We start from the raw sequence: 16,881 nt of genomic DNA, 5'->3' as shown, positions 1-16,881 counted from the left end.
CTTTGATGTTGACTGCGTGGAGACGAAATTGTTCAGAAAATCCACCAGTTGGGGAAAGGCTAGAGGCTACTGGACCACATTTGGTCATTCCTCTTCCTATATTGTTGGACAACTAATTTTCATAAAGTTGCAACAACACAATGCCTCGGACACAAAAAAATCCACAAAAATTTAATTCATTAACATTTTTATTTTCTACTTTCTTTTATTGCCAGATCGCCCTGGTCTCTCCAGCGTGGAAAGAATAGAAAAGTGCCAAGAAGGTTTCCTCTTGGCTTTTGAACACTACATAAATTACAGGAAACATAATGTTGCACACTTTTGGCCAAAACTGCTGATGAAAGTCACCGACCTCCGCATGATTGGAGCCTGTCACGCCAGCCGGTTCCTGCACATGAAAGTGGAGTGCCCCACTGAACTGTTCCCCCCACTGTTCTTGGAAGTGTTTGAGGATTAGAAGAGACTGTGCTTCTGGGTTCTCGACACTACTGGGATCTCCCCTTCCATTCCATTGCCTCCGTCACTTTTTTTGTTCTCGTCCGTTTTGAATAGACATGGATGAAAATGTTCCTCTGATGCGGGTACTCGTGACTATCGTGTTTTTGTTATTCTGTCCTTTTGATGTGAAGTTTATCCGTGGAAGTTTAACCGCTTTTGTGCTGAAGTGGCTGTCAACACATTATTCATCACAGCGTTTGGCAGTCCTTCCAGTTCTAAAGTGGTTATTGGAAAAAAAAAAAACTAAGAAAAAAAAGGAAAAATATATATTAACTTGCATTCACCAGCACTACGGATCCTACACAGAAAAAGTATTCTGAGATATTGTGCCTGCGGCTAAAATCCCTACTCCCATGGTGATCATTCACTTGTGCAATGTGGGGCAGTAACAATCATTCACTGCTGCAAATACACTGTTTCCTCTTAGAACAAGGCAAATATTTGGTTTTATCACTAGATGATATTTTTTTAATTTATTTTTTTTTAAGAAAAAAAAAGAAAAACAGCAAATGATAAAGCCCTGTATTTGGTACAAACAGCTCCCGAGGTTGGGGATAAATTAGGGTAGCATGTTTTTGAATTGGTTTATACTAACAGATTTTAGTCTGGTAAAACCCTAAATAATTATATCTTTATACTTAAGAAAAGAAAATGATAATGCTGAAAAGAATGTATTTTTTTACTCTAGCTTCCCTTTTCCACTATCCTCCTATACTTTTTTTGTACCGAAAGAAATTAGCTAAGCTGACCTGGATGTTAAAATATGACATTACGTTGCTCACTCTTGTGTTATATAGTTATAGGTGATAATAGGACGACTATACAGAACTAGCTCCTTGATTCTGCACATTCCCTTCTCAGGTATTTGGAAGTCAATTTTTTGGGATTCTATTACTGCTTCATAGTTTTCATAATCCCTCTACTTTTGCATGATAGGTCATGTGCCACAAGTCACATGATGATAACATGGCACTGTGAGATCTGGTAACATCACACTGTTGTACTCTCAAGGGCCAGAACGTGATGGCATTTGAACTCCTGAACTCTGACCTGTCCATATTTCCTACTCTACTACCTCCTCCATTATTCACACTCTTAACAGTGCCTAGCAGAGACGCAGTGACAGACACCACAATTAATTACTTAATCATGATCCACACTGCCTCAGTGCCACATATCCTTCATATATATGTGTGTTCTATAAAGAAAGACTTCAGCAAGTGTATCCACATTAGCAATTCAGGGTCCTAGTTCATGCCAGACATATATTTTTTATTACAAATGTGGCATATCAAAAAATATAAATGTATATGTAATAGCTCCCAATTTACTGGTAGCAAAACCAAAACAAATAACACAGTATATATACATTTTCAATTTGACAACACTAGTGCAAATTTTGCTCAGTGGTCTGAAATTTCAGGTGAAAGTAGATCGTTTATAAGAGTCTTAAAGTAAAGTTTATTTTATAATAACTTAATATCCCCATTTCTGGTAATTGCCAGCTAGAGGGAAGCAGAGCCTTGTGCCTTTATACACTACCCATTTGTCCCAATTTCCATACAGGGTTTGATATGAGGACTAGATCGTGCACCAACTGGGCTAAAATTCACGGTCCGAAGAAATTCAGGACACACGTTAACTTCAGTAGTTTTGCAGTTTATTCATTTTGACCAATATAACACCCCTATAACTCATACAAAATAAAATATGTTCTCGTCCGTTATTAGAGACACATCAAACAACATTAAAACAAATATAATATCATGTGGGGGCCTGGTACTTTAGTGTTATACAAAGACATGTATTCTGGTGGTGTGAGGAAAATTCACCTAAAGTTTTTATCTCAAAAAGGATTTATTGTAAAATATGCAGAGATAATTTGCACCAATTGCATGAAATAATGAGAAAGGCATTATTGAATGGAAAGATTGTTATATGCAAAGCAATGGCTTCCCTAAGGGCAAAGTTATGGCTGCTTGCTGCCATAACTTTGAATTTGCATTCAATGGATTTGCTGTTGCTAATCTTTTTGCCGTTAATACCAAATTAAAATTATATATAATGACCCAGGATCATTTGCCTTCAGCCACTATTCTAGTTACCTCAAGAAACTGTTTTTCAGCAATCAGATCTGGTAACTTGCATTACTATAGAGTAACTTTGTGCGAAAAGCATTGTTGTATTCAAATAAAAAATATTCACACATATATATGTTTTTCATAAAATAATAGAACTTCAGATGTAATTTTGTGTTTACATTTGTTACACAACTGAGAACAAAATATTCTCTGTTTTCAGCTATTTCAGACCTAGAGATCATAGTTGTCAGCTGTCACTTATTTCCATGGTCTGCCACAGGTCTTAAAGATTTATCCCTAGAAATATTGGTCAACTGTGTGTTATTCTGTATGGTAAATGCAACATTCAGTATATTATTGTCTGACCTTAAAACTTAATATTTATTAAAGATGGGTCATAGATCTTGTCATGTTGGGTACGTGTAGAGCCCCAAGGTCTGTGTATGTTATTGTGATTAGATATACTTACCCAGTACCAAAGTATCCATGTTTATTAGAATCAGATGTTAGCAGCCATGAGAAAGGTTCCCTACAAGATCCTTTAAGAGACAGGAAATGGAATATGTATATAAAAAAACAACAACTTTGTCTTAACAATGTAACTTCCCGATAAGCTCCTAATATATATTTGTGAATGTTATGAACTTCTACTGAGGTTGAATGTTCCTTTAAGCATCCTGGACTGTATCCGTGTGTAAAAGCCATTGCTTTGGATATACTCATTTTATATTGCATTTTCAGGTGTTCCTAATGTGGGCACACATTATATGCAGGTGTCCTAACAGCCATAAAATTGTATAGGTGAATATACAGAACATTATTTTTTACCTGACATGTGCATATATTCTTTTAGCATGTAAGTAGTTCAACACATTTTCCTTTTTCCCTAAAGGAGTTGCATATTCTTGGAAAACTTTTTTAAAAACATGCTCCCTTCATACAGCAACTACCTAAAATCAGGTGTCGGGCGGTACATAGTGCTGTTTACAGCAAGGACTGCATCGCACACCACCCATAGCTCTGTAATAGAGCAATATGAAAGCCATGAAACTCTATTATGAGCTCTGGATGGACTCAGTCTACCACTGTGACTTCAGGTAACAGAGGGGTTCCTAGTGGACAGGACCTAATTTGCTGTACGAAAGGATCATCTTTTTTTTCAAAAGGGTTTGTCATCTTCATAACAGCTCTCTCTACATTTGATAATACCAAGTTGGTTTTCCAGGTATTATAAATTCACAAGATAGTGTAAACGGGAAAGTGGATGTTAAATCAAGATATTTGCAGTCATAATATTACAATTAAATTAACATGGTATTTATGGGAAACAAATATTTGCTATAGTGTTGGAAACTAGGTCAAACTCAAATAAGCTGCAATCGGGTGTTGTTCAATTAACAGAAAATGTAATGTAAAACACAGGTTACTTTATGTGAAAAGGCCACTAGTAACGTTCATCATATATATATATACCTATATACAGATCTATCTACCTATCTGTGTGTGTACATACAGTATATATACACCGGTCAGGTACAACATTAAAACCACGTGCCTAATATTGTGTAGGTCCCCCTCGTGCAGCCAAAATAGATCTGATCCATCGAGGCATGGACTCCATAAGACCTCTGAAGGTGTCCTCTGGTATCTGGCACCAAGACGTTAGCTGCAGATCCTTTATGTCCTGTAAGTTGTGAGGTAGCCGTCCATGGCTCAGACGCATTTTTCCAGCACATTCCACAGATGCTGGATTAAATTGAGATCTGGGGAATTTGAAAAATAAGTCAACACCTTTGAATTCTTTGCCATGTTCCTCAAACCATTTCTGAACATTTTTTGCAGGGTGCATTATCCTGCTGCAATAGGCTACTGCCATCAGGAAATACAGTTGGTGTAGTTGGTCTGCAACAATGTTTATGTAGGTGGTACGTGTCAGAGTAACATCCACATGAATGCCAGCCGTCAAGGTTTTCCAGCAGAGCATTGTCCAGAGCATCTTACTGTCTCGGCTGGCTTGCTTTTCCATCCTGGTACCATCTCTTCCCCAGGTAAACGACGTAGACACGCTTTTGGCCGTCTGCATGATGTAAAAGAAAACATGATTTATCAGATCAGGCCACCTTCTTCCATCGCTCCATGGCCCATTTCAGGCACTCACATGCCCATTGTGGGCACTATGACAGGTCTGCGACTGCACAGCCCCATATGCAGCAAGCTGCGATGCACTGTGTGTTCTGACATCTTTACTATCATAGCTAGCATTAACTTTTTCAGCAATTTGTGCTACTGTAGGTTTTTTGTGGGACTGGACCAGAAGGGATAGCCTTCACTCACCATGCGCATCATTGAGCCTTGGGCACCCATGACCCTGTCACCAGTTCACCATTTGTCCTTTCATGGACCACTTTTGGTAGGTACTAACCACTGCATACCAGGAACACCCCTCAAGTCTTGTCGTTTTGGAAATACTCTGTCCCAGTCGTCTGGCCATCACAATTTGGCCCTTGTCAAACTCACTCAGATCCTTACGCTTCCCCATTTTCCTGCATCCAACACATCAACTTCAAGAACTGACTGTTCACCTGCTGCCTAATATAACCCACCCCTTGACAGGTGCCATTGTAACAAGATAATCAGTGTTATTCACTTCACTTGTCAGTGGTTTTAATGTTGTAGCTAATCGGTGTATATATATATATATATTTTGCCTCATGGTTTAGAAAATGTAATTATGTTCTTGTGAATGTTACAAAATGCCTTTTTTATGTTGGCTGAACTTCTATTTTACATTTAATACAACCAAGCTACTAAATGTATGCTTTGCATACATAGTAATTATATGTGAATGTTGCCCTGAGACTGATAAAGTAGCAAAATTAAATGTTTTAAAAAATCCTCTAATGTACTTTGCTTTCACAGTAAATGTCCAATTGATAGAGAGGTTCAGATAGTTCTATAATTATATATTTATTTACTTTTATATCTTGGGGATCGTATGAATTCCAGTTATCAGTGAAGTGTGGGAGCCTTTCGTATTCTTCAACACCAAAACTACAAAATCAACTTTTAACATGTTCCAAGTACTTAACATGAAAATATAGCACTTATGTTCAATATTTGTTTTAGTTTACCCATTCAAACGTTGTTGCACAGCATGTCTTACTGGTGAAAGGATAAATACAGGGTTTTTATATACATATTTTTTATGGCAGGAGGCATAGTTTTTTTGACAATGTTCATCAGGAGTTTGTATCCATTTTTCACATTTCAGATAGATAAATTATACATGTATTATTCTATGCAACTAGAAACACAAATGGCACACTATTCACATTAGTAACAAATTCAATGTTATATTTTTTTTTGCTTATTTTGGAAGGGCAGGGGGAGGGGGGGGGGGGTCTGAAAACAACTCTAACCAGTGTACGGTTTACATTAGGCACCAACAGAGATCAATTTTCAAAACCTCCCCCTTCCAAATCTCTGGTATGCACTCAAATGAAAGTGAACCCCAAGCCTAAATGGGTCTATTGTGATACGACATATAACACATGTCACCCCATACTGTCACCTGCAACTGGCTTGTTGCCCTTTTATTAATTACACAAAAAACATTATGGCGCGAATAAAGTGAATTTGTAATGTTTATTTTATTGAGTTTTCAATGACGGATTACCAGATTTTTGTACAACAATAAATTTAATATTCATTTCATTCTAATGTCATTTATGTAATTAATTTGCACTGTAAAGCTGAAAATAAAGTAGTTCTTAAATATATAATTCACTTACCCCTAGACATATTCTTTAAACAGTGCTAAGTACTCAGAATAGTAATAAAGTAAATTGTTATTGGGTAACTTGTCAATTGTAAGTTAAAATTGTTTTAAACTGAGAGTTTAACCACAACAGATGACCAAGGAATGTGAAAATTAAAGTATTAATTGCAGTAGTGTGCAGAGTTTGGGAAAATGCATATGTTTAAAGGAAGTAGTAATGTGTCTGGATTCTAATTTAAATGTTTCAAGGAACGAGTTGCATTTCAATAAAAGATAATACTTCATAATGAGAAATATTAGCATATACTTTTATTGATTCTGATTTTACTGAAAGACCTGTTTTAAAATCTGTTCCATTTCCCCTGATAAAATGTGCTTATTGTTTGTTTATATAGGGGCTCATATAGAGATGTATACATTTGCCCGAACGTAAAGACGCACACATGAAAGCACATTTATGTGCATATGCAGGGGCAAACGCAGGATTTGCAGAGGGGGGTTTCCACACCACGCCGCCAGTGGGCGTGACCAGCATGCATGGGGGCGTGGCTATAATTTTAGAGAGTGCTTGGCTGCTCTCCAACTCTCCTTATCCCCATAATATACATGGGCAATGCTGCGTGCACTACTGTTAGGTGAATGCAGCTCTCTCTTTTTGAGCAGAGCCGTGTGAAGCGGGGGCAGGGTCCAGCCAGCTGAATTATACAGTGCCCCAGGCTTGTAGGGGGGTTTCCAGGCACTAGGAAATCCCCCTCGGTTTGCCTATGCTATGTTCAATCGGACGCACTTCAGTTGCGCCCAGCTGTACATCACTAGCATACACGGCAAGTTTATGTCAGGAATAACAGGTGTGTGTACTTACACATTACAACAGTGTAGAGATAGCGTAGACATGTGTCTGGACAGTGTTATTAATGAATGCAAAAAGCGCAGTTACCATAAAAGTGTAATTAAATACAAACATATTTTGTTTTCCCCTTTAAAAATAAAGCACTCCAAGCACTTACTATATATATAGCTTCTTTCTCTAATTTTCATTAATGTATTTATAGTATCAGGCAGAGTTGTTTATTTCCTTCCCTTGGATATGACACAAAGCTGTTTCCGATGCAGGGAATACAGCGCAGCTGTGTCATATCCCAGGACAGCAAGACAAAACAACTGTCATTTTAAAACTAGAAATAAAAAATATAATGTATTTAGGAAAATCTGCATGAGAGCATGTGGAAGTCAATAAACTAAAGTAATTTAAATGTAAACAAAATGTAAACAAGCCCTTCGGTGTAAATAATGTTAATCTCCAAGATATAGCAAATCGATTATAAATTAACTAATGCACATTGCGCACGTTTGCAAAGCAAGTTTCTCTAGCTGTTTGATACTGCTAGAGAAGCACCTCCCTCCTAACATGACAACATGCTTCAGTGGAGTGAAAGTGAGCAAGATGGGCATATTTACTTAGGTATAAAGCCCTCCGATATTTTGTGTATATTATTAAGCTCAGTAATACACAACTTTTGGTATATATTAATGTCAAATAGTGACTTTGTTTGCTCTTTAAGTCCAAAAAGCATGAGAGTGAAAATACTTAGTGGAATCTGACTGTCACCTGTGCTAACAAGAGTAATGAATACTGGTGCTGTTATCCCACACCCTCTGGAGATGAGAACTCGGGGGTGTAACAGTGAATAATGAATCCATGTGGACTATGGACAAGTTTCTTGGGTCTACGACTTAATCCTAATCATGTTATCTTAATTATAATGATAATAATAATAATAATAATAATAATAAAAATAATTTAGCAATAAATTAAGTAATCAGAGTTGCGTGTCCGATATATAAAAAAAAATGAATCTACAGAAACAAAACAAGCTGGACATGTATTTATGAAACTGAATGTGCTTGTTACTTCTATTCGTTATAAATAGTGGGGCCAATTGTTTCTGTGTAGCACCCCAAAACACAATGGGCCTGATTTATTAAGGAAAGTAAAGCAAAAAAATTAGTAACTTTGAATTTTGGCAAAACCATGTTACATTGGAGGGGGGATACATTTAAAATGTGAGAACAGATGTATAGTTGGGGTAGGACATGTCCTAGAACAACTTTATCTGTCAGTGTAAAAATAAAGCTATCAAGTAATTGTGTGCTAGATGAAAAAACAGGCAGTATTTAACTTATGTGCAAAATAATAAACTAATTTGCACCCCTTGCATTGCAACATGGTTTGGTTTTGCCAAGGTTCAAAGTTACTCATTCTTTTGCTTTACTTTCCTTAAAGAATCAGGCCCCATGTCACATGTTCTTTGTACTATAGAATTGAAGAACTTTGGAGAGGATAGACTCTTGATGAAGTGCGGTCAAGCAATTTTGTTACATGCATCGCCCTTTTCCAATGCTTATCGCCCACTTTCTTATTCTAATTGTACATATCCCTCACAGGAATAAAAATAACTATACCAAAGATATTATATGATTTTCTGGATGCTTCACGTGCACAATGTCCTAAATACCATAACAAACTCATTCACACATGAATGATAACATTTCAGCAGGGGGCTGGATTACTTCGAAAAAAAAGCAAATGATAATTTCCCAAGTTGTAGTAACAAGTAAACTATTTCCCAATGGGAATTACCCAAAATAAAGATACTATAACATGATAATTTAATAGAGCAAGGTAAAGCAAGATGGGTGCTTCATTATCCTCGGTTCTCTCTCAAATTTGACTGAAGCTTGTATTTTCATATATATGGGTTTATTTATGAATGTGCCCCCAATTTCAGTGTTAACTATAATTTTTTTTATCGCCGCTTATGATAGTAGTCAGAAAAGGTAGTTTTGCCGCTAATTATGATATTTATCTCACAGGACAGTGCCACTGAAAAGTGGCTGTTCCGACGAGAGAGTTCTCACTAGAACCTCGCTAGCTTACCGCCCTGGCAAAAGTTTTCTCAACCGTTTTCTCTCCTGTTGGTGTTAATTGCTCAGGTATTGTGGAAAAGTCCGGCCAAACATCTGTGCATGCTCAGTGTATTCTTTGTACTGTGACTCTTCACCCTCCATCTCCTCCTTCAAATTCCAGATTCCCCTCTCTGCTCCCCAGTAGCCACACTGGTTGTCTTTCTCGTCACAAGCGGTGTCTCTCACCTAAGCATATTCTTACATTTTCTAGCACTTCTGTAAGAAAATCACAACAGCAATAACCACCACTGACCTTTTGTACCACACAAATGCTGTGTCTGCCAGCAAACACACAGGACAGGAAGGGGGAGGAGCAATCAGGAGGAGCTGAGCTGCCTCTTCACTGATTCTCCTCCTCGGCGGAGCTGAAATCTATGCCGATACCTTGTTTATGCAACCACAGATGTCGTTAGCTTTTCAGGAGCTAAAAATCCAAAGTGGCGAAAGGTTCACATTTTCACCACTTGAAAAATTGATGCTTTTCGCCATCTCCACAGAGCTCTATGGGGATGATGATATACATGGAACACAAGGTTCATACTGGATAAAACAGTATTTTCTCTGGCATTAATTCATTTAGTAAATTGGAAAAAATAGCCTTTTAAACAACCGCATTTACAGATGTTAGGCTTTTCACCTAATATTTAACAGGCCCTATAATCCTTGAATCATGATCTTGCTTACTATGCCATTAAATGTATCTTACACAATATTTAGAGACAAACTTTGTTGACTTCCATATTATATACCTGGAAAATGAAAGTGCAGGACACAAAAACATGAATCACAAGACACTGTAAAAGAACTTTGTACGTACCTGCGGAGTAACATTGTCATTTCTTTAATATTATATATATATATATATATATATATATATATATATATAATGCATATACGTAGGAAAATGTCATTACATTTCTATAGCATTTCACATGCTGACTGCAAAATCCTATACTGCACTGACAAGCCTAAGAAGTGCTAAACCATCCACTTTATATTGAACAAAATCCAGCCATTTAGTGCTGATGTTGAGCTAGACAGTTCTGGTTTGGCATCACCGGGGCCGGATTGTGGTCAGAAGAGGGCTGCTGCACACAAAGGCCAATGATGCTCATCTACTGTCATCTTCTGACGACATTTAAAAAACATCTCTGATAAAAAAAATCTCTTGGATCCTAAATTAATGTTATGATGCATTCTAGTTACCAGATAACGCCTCAGAAACATACTGTCTCTACCACATATTTGCCCAGCACAGCACAACAAAATGGAAGTAAAATACATAATGTAATATTTAAAGCACCTTCCCTTTCAATGACACAATGCTGGATAGGACTTAGTTTGTCATATTCCACATGATCCTATAGGTGTTTGTGGACAGTGGTGGTAATTTACATATGTATGGTGCAGTTTGGCAGCGCGTAGTTTGGTCTTTCTATTGTGATATTTTGTGACTTCTTTTGCACCAGTGCTGTAAGGGATGCGTAGAGCGTTGTGCTACAGGATTGTGCATTTTGTGCTGTTACATATTATTTTTTGAGGATAAAGGTTGAATTGGGTGCTTTGTATGTATAATGACCTAGGAGCAATTGTACTGTATATCAATCAGTCCAGCGGAAAATTGCAACAATAGTATTTTGTTTTGCTTCTAATACAATTTCATGGCGTGCAGCGGGTGGAGTTAGATAAAAGTGCCATAGTTACATATTTTGTAGAGTAACATGAAGCTTTTGCACCGTGCAAAAGGCCATGTCTTTCAATCCATCTAGAAGGTGCCGTTTGCCATTATTTCCATTTGAACATCCTAGGTACAATATATCTTTAGCCAGTAGTACAGCATAACTACAGCTATGTCACACTTATTGTCATATTGATTCAGAGACTAAAACTGTGAGCATATAGCACAAACCCAGTAATAAAAAGGTCAAGTGGAACTATCAGGTTTAATTAACCAAGCATGTTACTAGTTTGTTACACTACGCGTTCTGTATCACATTACCTTTAGTCACTGCAGACACCATATCCCTCTTATGTGCTACACAATCCTGTACAGATCCGTTATGCCTTTGCAACTGTTGCTTGCCTTAAACAGTACACCAAATACAATCTCCATAAACTTACATATTCCGGTACACCAACAGAAACGACTATAATAAATGCACAGTAATATATAAAGAAAATCATTTCTATAACAATAAGCCATTTTTTGTGTATTAATATACAGATAATTCCGTACTTAGAATTTATTTTTCATTAAAAAAAATAATGCCTCAGTAGCTATTTGATGAAAGAATTTATTTAGATACTTATTAGATCTTAGAACATTAATAAATCACTCAATGACCAATGCAATTTACTAAAAAAAAATGTATGCTGGAGAATTTAGTATCACGCAAATATCCTACACAGATCATCTATCACTTTCTGTTTGCAATACTGAACACATGAATTTTACAGAAATGTTGTAGTCCAATTATGTGTATTGTTTCCAACTTTGCAACTAGAATGAACCTGTGGCTTGATATCTTAAGATCTTAATATAATGAATTGTCACATAATTATTCATAATACAAAACCAGACAGTACAAGTATCTTCAGGAGTTCCACTGCCAATCCAATGTCCGTTAAAAGGGTTCTTCACCTTCAGACAACTTTAGTTATTGGCTTGTACATGGCCTTGTTTAACTATAAAGATATTGCTAAAAAGAAAAAAAGCACAGAGGACAGCTGGGAAAAAAGTAAAAGTTATAGGAGGACATGTACAACTAATAAAGTGACCAGATGGTGGAAAACTTATTTAGCTTACTGGTATTTATTGTACAGTGTAATGTTACCATATTGTATAACAAGTTATTTCTGTGATGTATCATATGCAACAGTATCATTGTCTGTATTTGTAAAAATGCATTAGTGCAACTGGGAGAAATTAACAGTGAGTCATGACCCTCCCTCTGTGAATTTAGTGATCACTTCCAAGTGCAAATCAAACCTTTTGTGTTGTTTATTGCTATAGAATGCTGGACATGTACCTGTATTATTGAATCCTATCTGCATGCATCACGGTTTTTAATGTCCTGTAAATGATCACCTTTGTAAAGGCTAAACCTTTTTTCACGATATAGATCAAATACTATGAGAAAATATTAGATGTATATAAGAACAGTTTAGTGTAAGCAAGATATCTACTCATTACCTCTGTTATGTTCACAGCACAGCCGTGGCAGTTTATGAGTCTAAAACCAGAGACACATTAACACTGATGCATTTCCTGTGGAACTGCTTATATTTCTATTCACTTACAGAACTTGCCTTGTTATTGCCACACTAAAACTCTATAATATTTGCCGATTTGGCAGGTAAATTCATTATGCTGGTGAGAAATATGTTGTCTATATTGAAATATATTGCACAAAAAATGGGAATTTTGATAACACAATGAAATTTAAAACACAATGCTAAGAAAAAAAATTATCTAATTTCTCTCACTGTGACATTGATAATAGAAAAAGTCCTATGCAATAGAGTGCAAATATATTTAAGACATTATTGGGACACTGATATTTTAAAGCAGGATTTTCTAATGATGTCCCAATGACCAGATGCTGACCTCCAAAATGGCCCAAAAGCTTCCTAAAAGTTACTAAGAATATGTTGAGTGACATCTATTATGAATAGTATTCAGTCTGTGAACACAATTATGTCATTAAAAGATTGATTTAAAGTGTATGAAACTACAATTTGCTTTTTGGTCATATTTTGTTGGATGGGTTATATTTACCCTAAATTAATCTGGAGTCAAATTTTCATATTTGATTCACTAAGTAAAATTATTTCCATAAGCTGCACTGGAGCTTAATATACCCTTTGCTCTAGAGTGAGGGAAGGAGGACTTTATATTCAGATTTATTTCATATAGATAGAAAAGATTCCCTATATACTGACTTTTGTAAAGAAAGATTTATTATATTATAAAAAGAGATTTATTTTCAGCATAGAAGACCACATCCCAAAATATTTTTACACTACAGAACTATGACAAAAGGTTTGGCCTTAACCACATTTATAATCATGTTTTCAGAATTGTTTAACAAGTTAAATATGTGTTTATATTGCGTATGTACACAGTGATAACAGTAGCCTGGTCTACCTTATTGATGGAGGTTCTCAGGGTGCAAAGTGGGGCTTCACTGTATTAAGGTATTTGCTGGGAATAATTATAACCTTGGCCTTATTTTCAAGCCAATTTTTATATGAAAGGTCAGCTCTGCCACGTTCATAGAAACATAGAATTTGACGGCAGATAAGAACCACTTGGCCCATCTAGTCTGCCCGTTTTTTCACCTATGGTAAACTCAAACCTTTATTCTTTGTAAGGATATCCTTATGTCTACTCCAAGCATGTTTAAATTGCTCCATTGTATTAGCCGCTACCACCTCTGATGGGAGCTATTCCACTTATCCACTACTCTTTCTCTGAAGCACTTTTTCCTCAAATTTCCTCTGAACCTACTTCACTCCAGTTTCAGAGCATATCCTCGTGTTCTAATACTTCTCTTCAGTTAAAGAATGTTTCCCTCCTGTACCTTGTTAAACCCTTTGATATATTTGAACGTTTCTATCATGTCGCCCCTTTCCCTTCTCCGCTCCAATCTATACATATTAAGATCACATTAAGTTCCATTCACATTTAAGACAAGGTTGAGCACCTTTGGCTCTGCAGAAGTAGGTGATCTATAACGACCTGGCATGTATCCTTACCAGGTTGCCTACACTTCATTTGAGAATTGAAATTGCAATACTTGGTTTGAATTAATGTTTTAATCATTCAAATTACCCTTTAGCATTTTTGGACACAAAAAGCACCTTTTCCGTTATGAGTTGAAAGATACAGGCATTATATGTCTTTAAAGTTATTAGGATTTTCCTAATGGCACTATTAAGTAATATTTTAATACATATCCACTGATATAGAAAGGCTTGCTATACATTCATTGACAGTGTCTGCTGTAAACACCAGTTATACATCGCATTAGAAGCACTACCATTCTTCTTGTCTCTCCGGATAAGACCTTCTCCTGTATGTATACAATAGAAATTACCACCTACATGTCTCTCTGCAAAACTCCCCTTTACATATGTAGATAAGAGTGCTTTACTTTCCTATTAGACATTTCATAAGACTGAAGGGAGAGAGAGGAAGAAGCAGAAGGGACCATCTGTAGATCGCTCGGGGCAGACAAAAGCAAAATCACTATCTCCCACAGAAATATCTTTACCACAAGACAGAACATAGAGGTAGACAATATTTTATAGATTTCCTGTATGTAGGTCTGTTAAAGACCACTGCAAGTAACCACATGATGGCTGAAATGTCTGCTTAGTAGGATGCAAGTTGAACTAGTTAATATAATACAAATCTTGTGGGAACTTTTACTTTTGATTATTGATTATTGGATCTCAGGGACAAATGCAGGATTTTTACGGGGGGTTTATATATATATATATCTATATATAGATATATATATATATATATATATATGCCCTGTCCTCCCCATCACAATGTGCCCCTTCATCACACTGTGCCCCTCATTACACAATTCTTTACTTACTTTCTTTTCATCTATCTCCTCATCTTCTGGCAGCAGTTTCTCCAAGTGCAGCTCCCCACTGACAGTATCGGGATGTGATGAGGGCACAGGGAGTGAAGCACTGTGCGGCCACATGAATTTGCCTCTGCAGCCTTATGAATGAAACAGAAGCAGCCGCACTGCTTCTTTGAGAGTCAGTACTGCGCTGAGACAGTATTGGCTGTTAGTTAGATGTTAAAATGAAGTTTCAGGTCATGGAGGGGAGGGGTCTCCAGGCAACTGGAAAACCCTCCTAAGTACACACCTGGATCTTCCTGTAGTTTATATTTAGTAGCCCTTTAAATAAAGGTTTGGTGTTACAAATAATCCAGGTCTGTTTGTAGCCTCAGCAGGGTTAATGACAGTATTTTGCATATAGTTACAGTAACCACCATCATCTTGAGATCCTCCATCACTTATTTTGGTTTTAAGAACAGGTTTCATCCTTGTTCTTATATTGCACAATTTATATACTTGGACTCAGTTATAACAGGTTATTCTCTGCAGAAGACAATCACATACTCAGCAGTTTTAGGTTTTATAAGACAAGTTCATCTATCTAAGGAACTAACAGAAACATGTCTTGTCAAGACTGAAGCTATTACTCCTGACTGTTTACTTCAAGATCTAATCTGCCATGTAACGTATTCACAGCATTGCATATCCCATGATCAATAATTTCATGATGTGCCAGCCTACAAGTACTTCTTGTCAATCTTTATGCAACATATGGAACAATTCCCAATTTGTAAATCCAGTCCATAAAGATACTATTTCCGATGACGTTTAATGATGGCCAAATGCTTCTGAGATTTATAATTCTGCTGTCCTGAAAAAAACCCAAAGCTGCAAACTCATAGAAATATGGCAAAATTCAAGCTAACAATACAGGCTACAGCCATCATTACAGAAAAGTGTTTTTTGTTTATAACTACATGAAAGAGCTTTTTTGACGTATAACCTCTTTGTGTTGAATTTCTTGTAGCACAAATACCTCACTCTTTGGGAAGTTAAAATTCAGAGCATTTAAAGCAGCAATCCCACAGAAGGTTTATTTTTTGTTTAAATAGCAAGTTAAGTTCCTTTTAAGCATGCATCCTTTTTCTACAAATCATTATCTCCTTTTTAAAATCTCGGTGGAGGTCACAAAATATGGTTGCCAGACACGCAGACACAGGCTCACAACTGTCAGTATATCATGTGAAAGCAGAGGTAGAGAAGGAGGGTGAAGGTTTAAAAGCACACAGATCAGACATGATGTACTATGTGACTGTAGTAGCCATGCTAGTCACATGACACTGTGCAGAATTCTAAATCAATAATAGCAGCCTGATGAAACAAACTAAGGAAAATGGTAATGACCAAGATACTTCTTACAGCCTTCTACAATGTTTTATATTAACAAACACACTTCTTTTTTTCATGGGATTGCTGCTTTAATCCCTAATATGTGTACGCAGTAGTCTTGAGACCAGCGGCGGATCTAGAGTATACTTCTACCCGGGCGATTTAGGGGGGGGGGGGGGCGATTTAGGCCCCGCCCCCTTTTTGACATCTGAGGCTGCCGACGGCTGCATACTATGTGCAGTTCCATTCAGCAGTTACAGGTAGGGACAGTGAGCTGCCCGGATGCTCTGATTGTGTTTAAAACACAATCAGAGCGGCCGGGCAGCACACTGTCCCTGCCTGTCACTGCCGAACGGACCTGCACATAGTGTGCAGCCGCCGGCAGCAAGCCCCTGGATCCGCCACTGCTTTAGACCATATGAGAACAAATTATATGACCACAAAAAGCATGAAAATATACTGGGCGACATTTATGAAAACTGTTTATAAGGAAAAGGGAAGGTTTGCCTATAACAACCAGCCAGACTTTCATTATCTAGTTAGCACTATTGTCATTATAAAGCGTTGACATAATACACAGCGC

At 37.0% G+C, this 16,881-nt stretch overlaps 1 protein-coding gene and 1 long non-coding RNA gene across 5 annotated transcripts in view; both read left to right on the top strand.

Moving 5' to 3' along the window:
* The window catches only part of THRB (thyroid hormone receptor beta), a 295,226-nt gene extending 288,575 nt beyond the window's left edge, over positions 1-6,651 (top strand). For all 3 annotated transcript variants that reach the window (XM_075212342.1, XM_075212343.1, XM_075212341.1), the window contains one exon: positions 216-6,651. In XM_075212342.1, coding sequence (XP_075068443.1) covers positions 216-457 — 242 coding nt within the window. In that variant the 3' untranslated portion in view covers positions 458-6,651. The remainder of the gene's footprint in view (positions 1-215) is intronic.
* Positions 1-16,881, top strand: part of LOC142158418 (uncharacterized) — a 401,996-nt gene that overhangs the window by 115,160 nt on the left and 269,955 nt on the right. The gene's annotated exons all lie outside the window — the stretch shown is intronic.

This window comes from Mixophyes fleayi, chromosome 5 (assembly GCF_038048845.1).
Source record: "Mixophyes fleayi isolate aMixFle1 chromosome 5, aMixFle1.hap1, whole genome shotgun sequence".
Taxonomy (NCBI): Eukaryota; Metazoa; Chordata; class Amphibia; order Anura; family Limnodynastidae; genus Mixophyes; species Mixophyes fleayi.
This window is presented reverse-complemented; position numbering and strand designations above follow the sequence as displayed.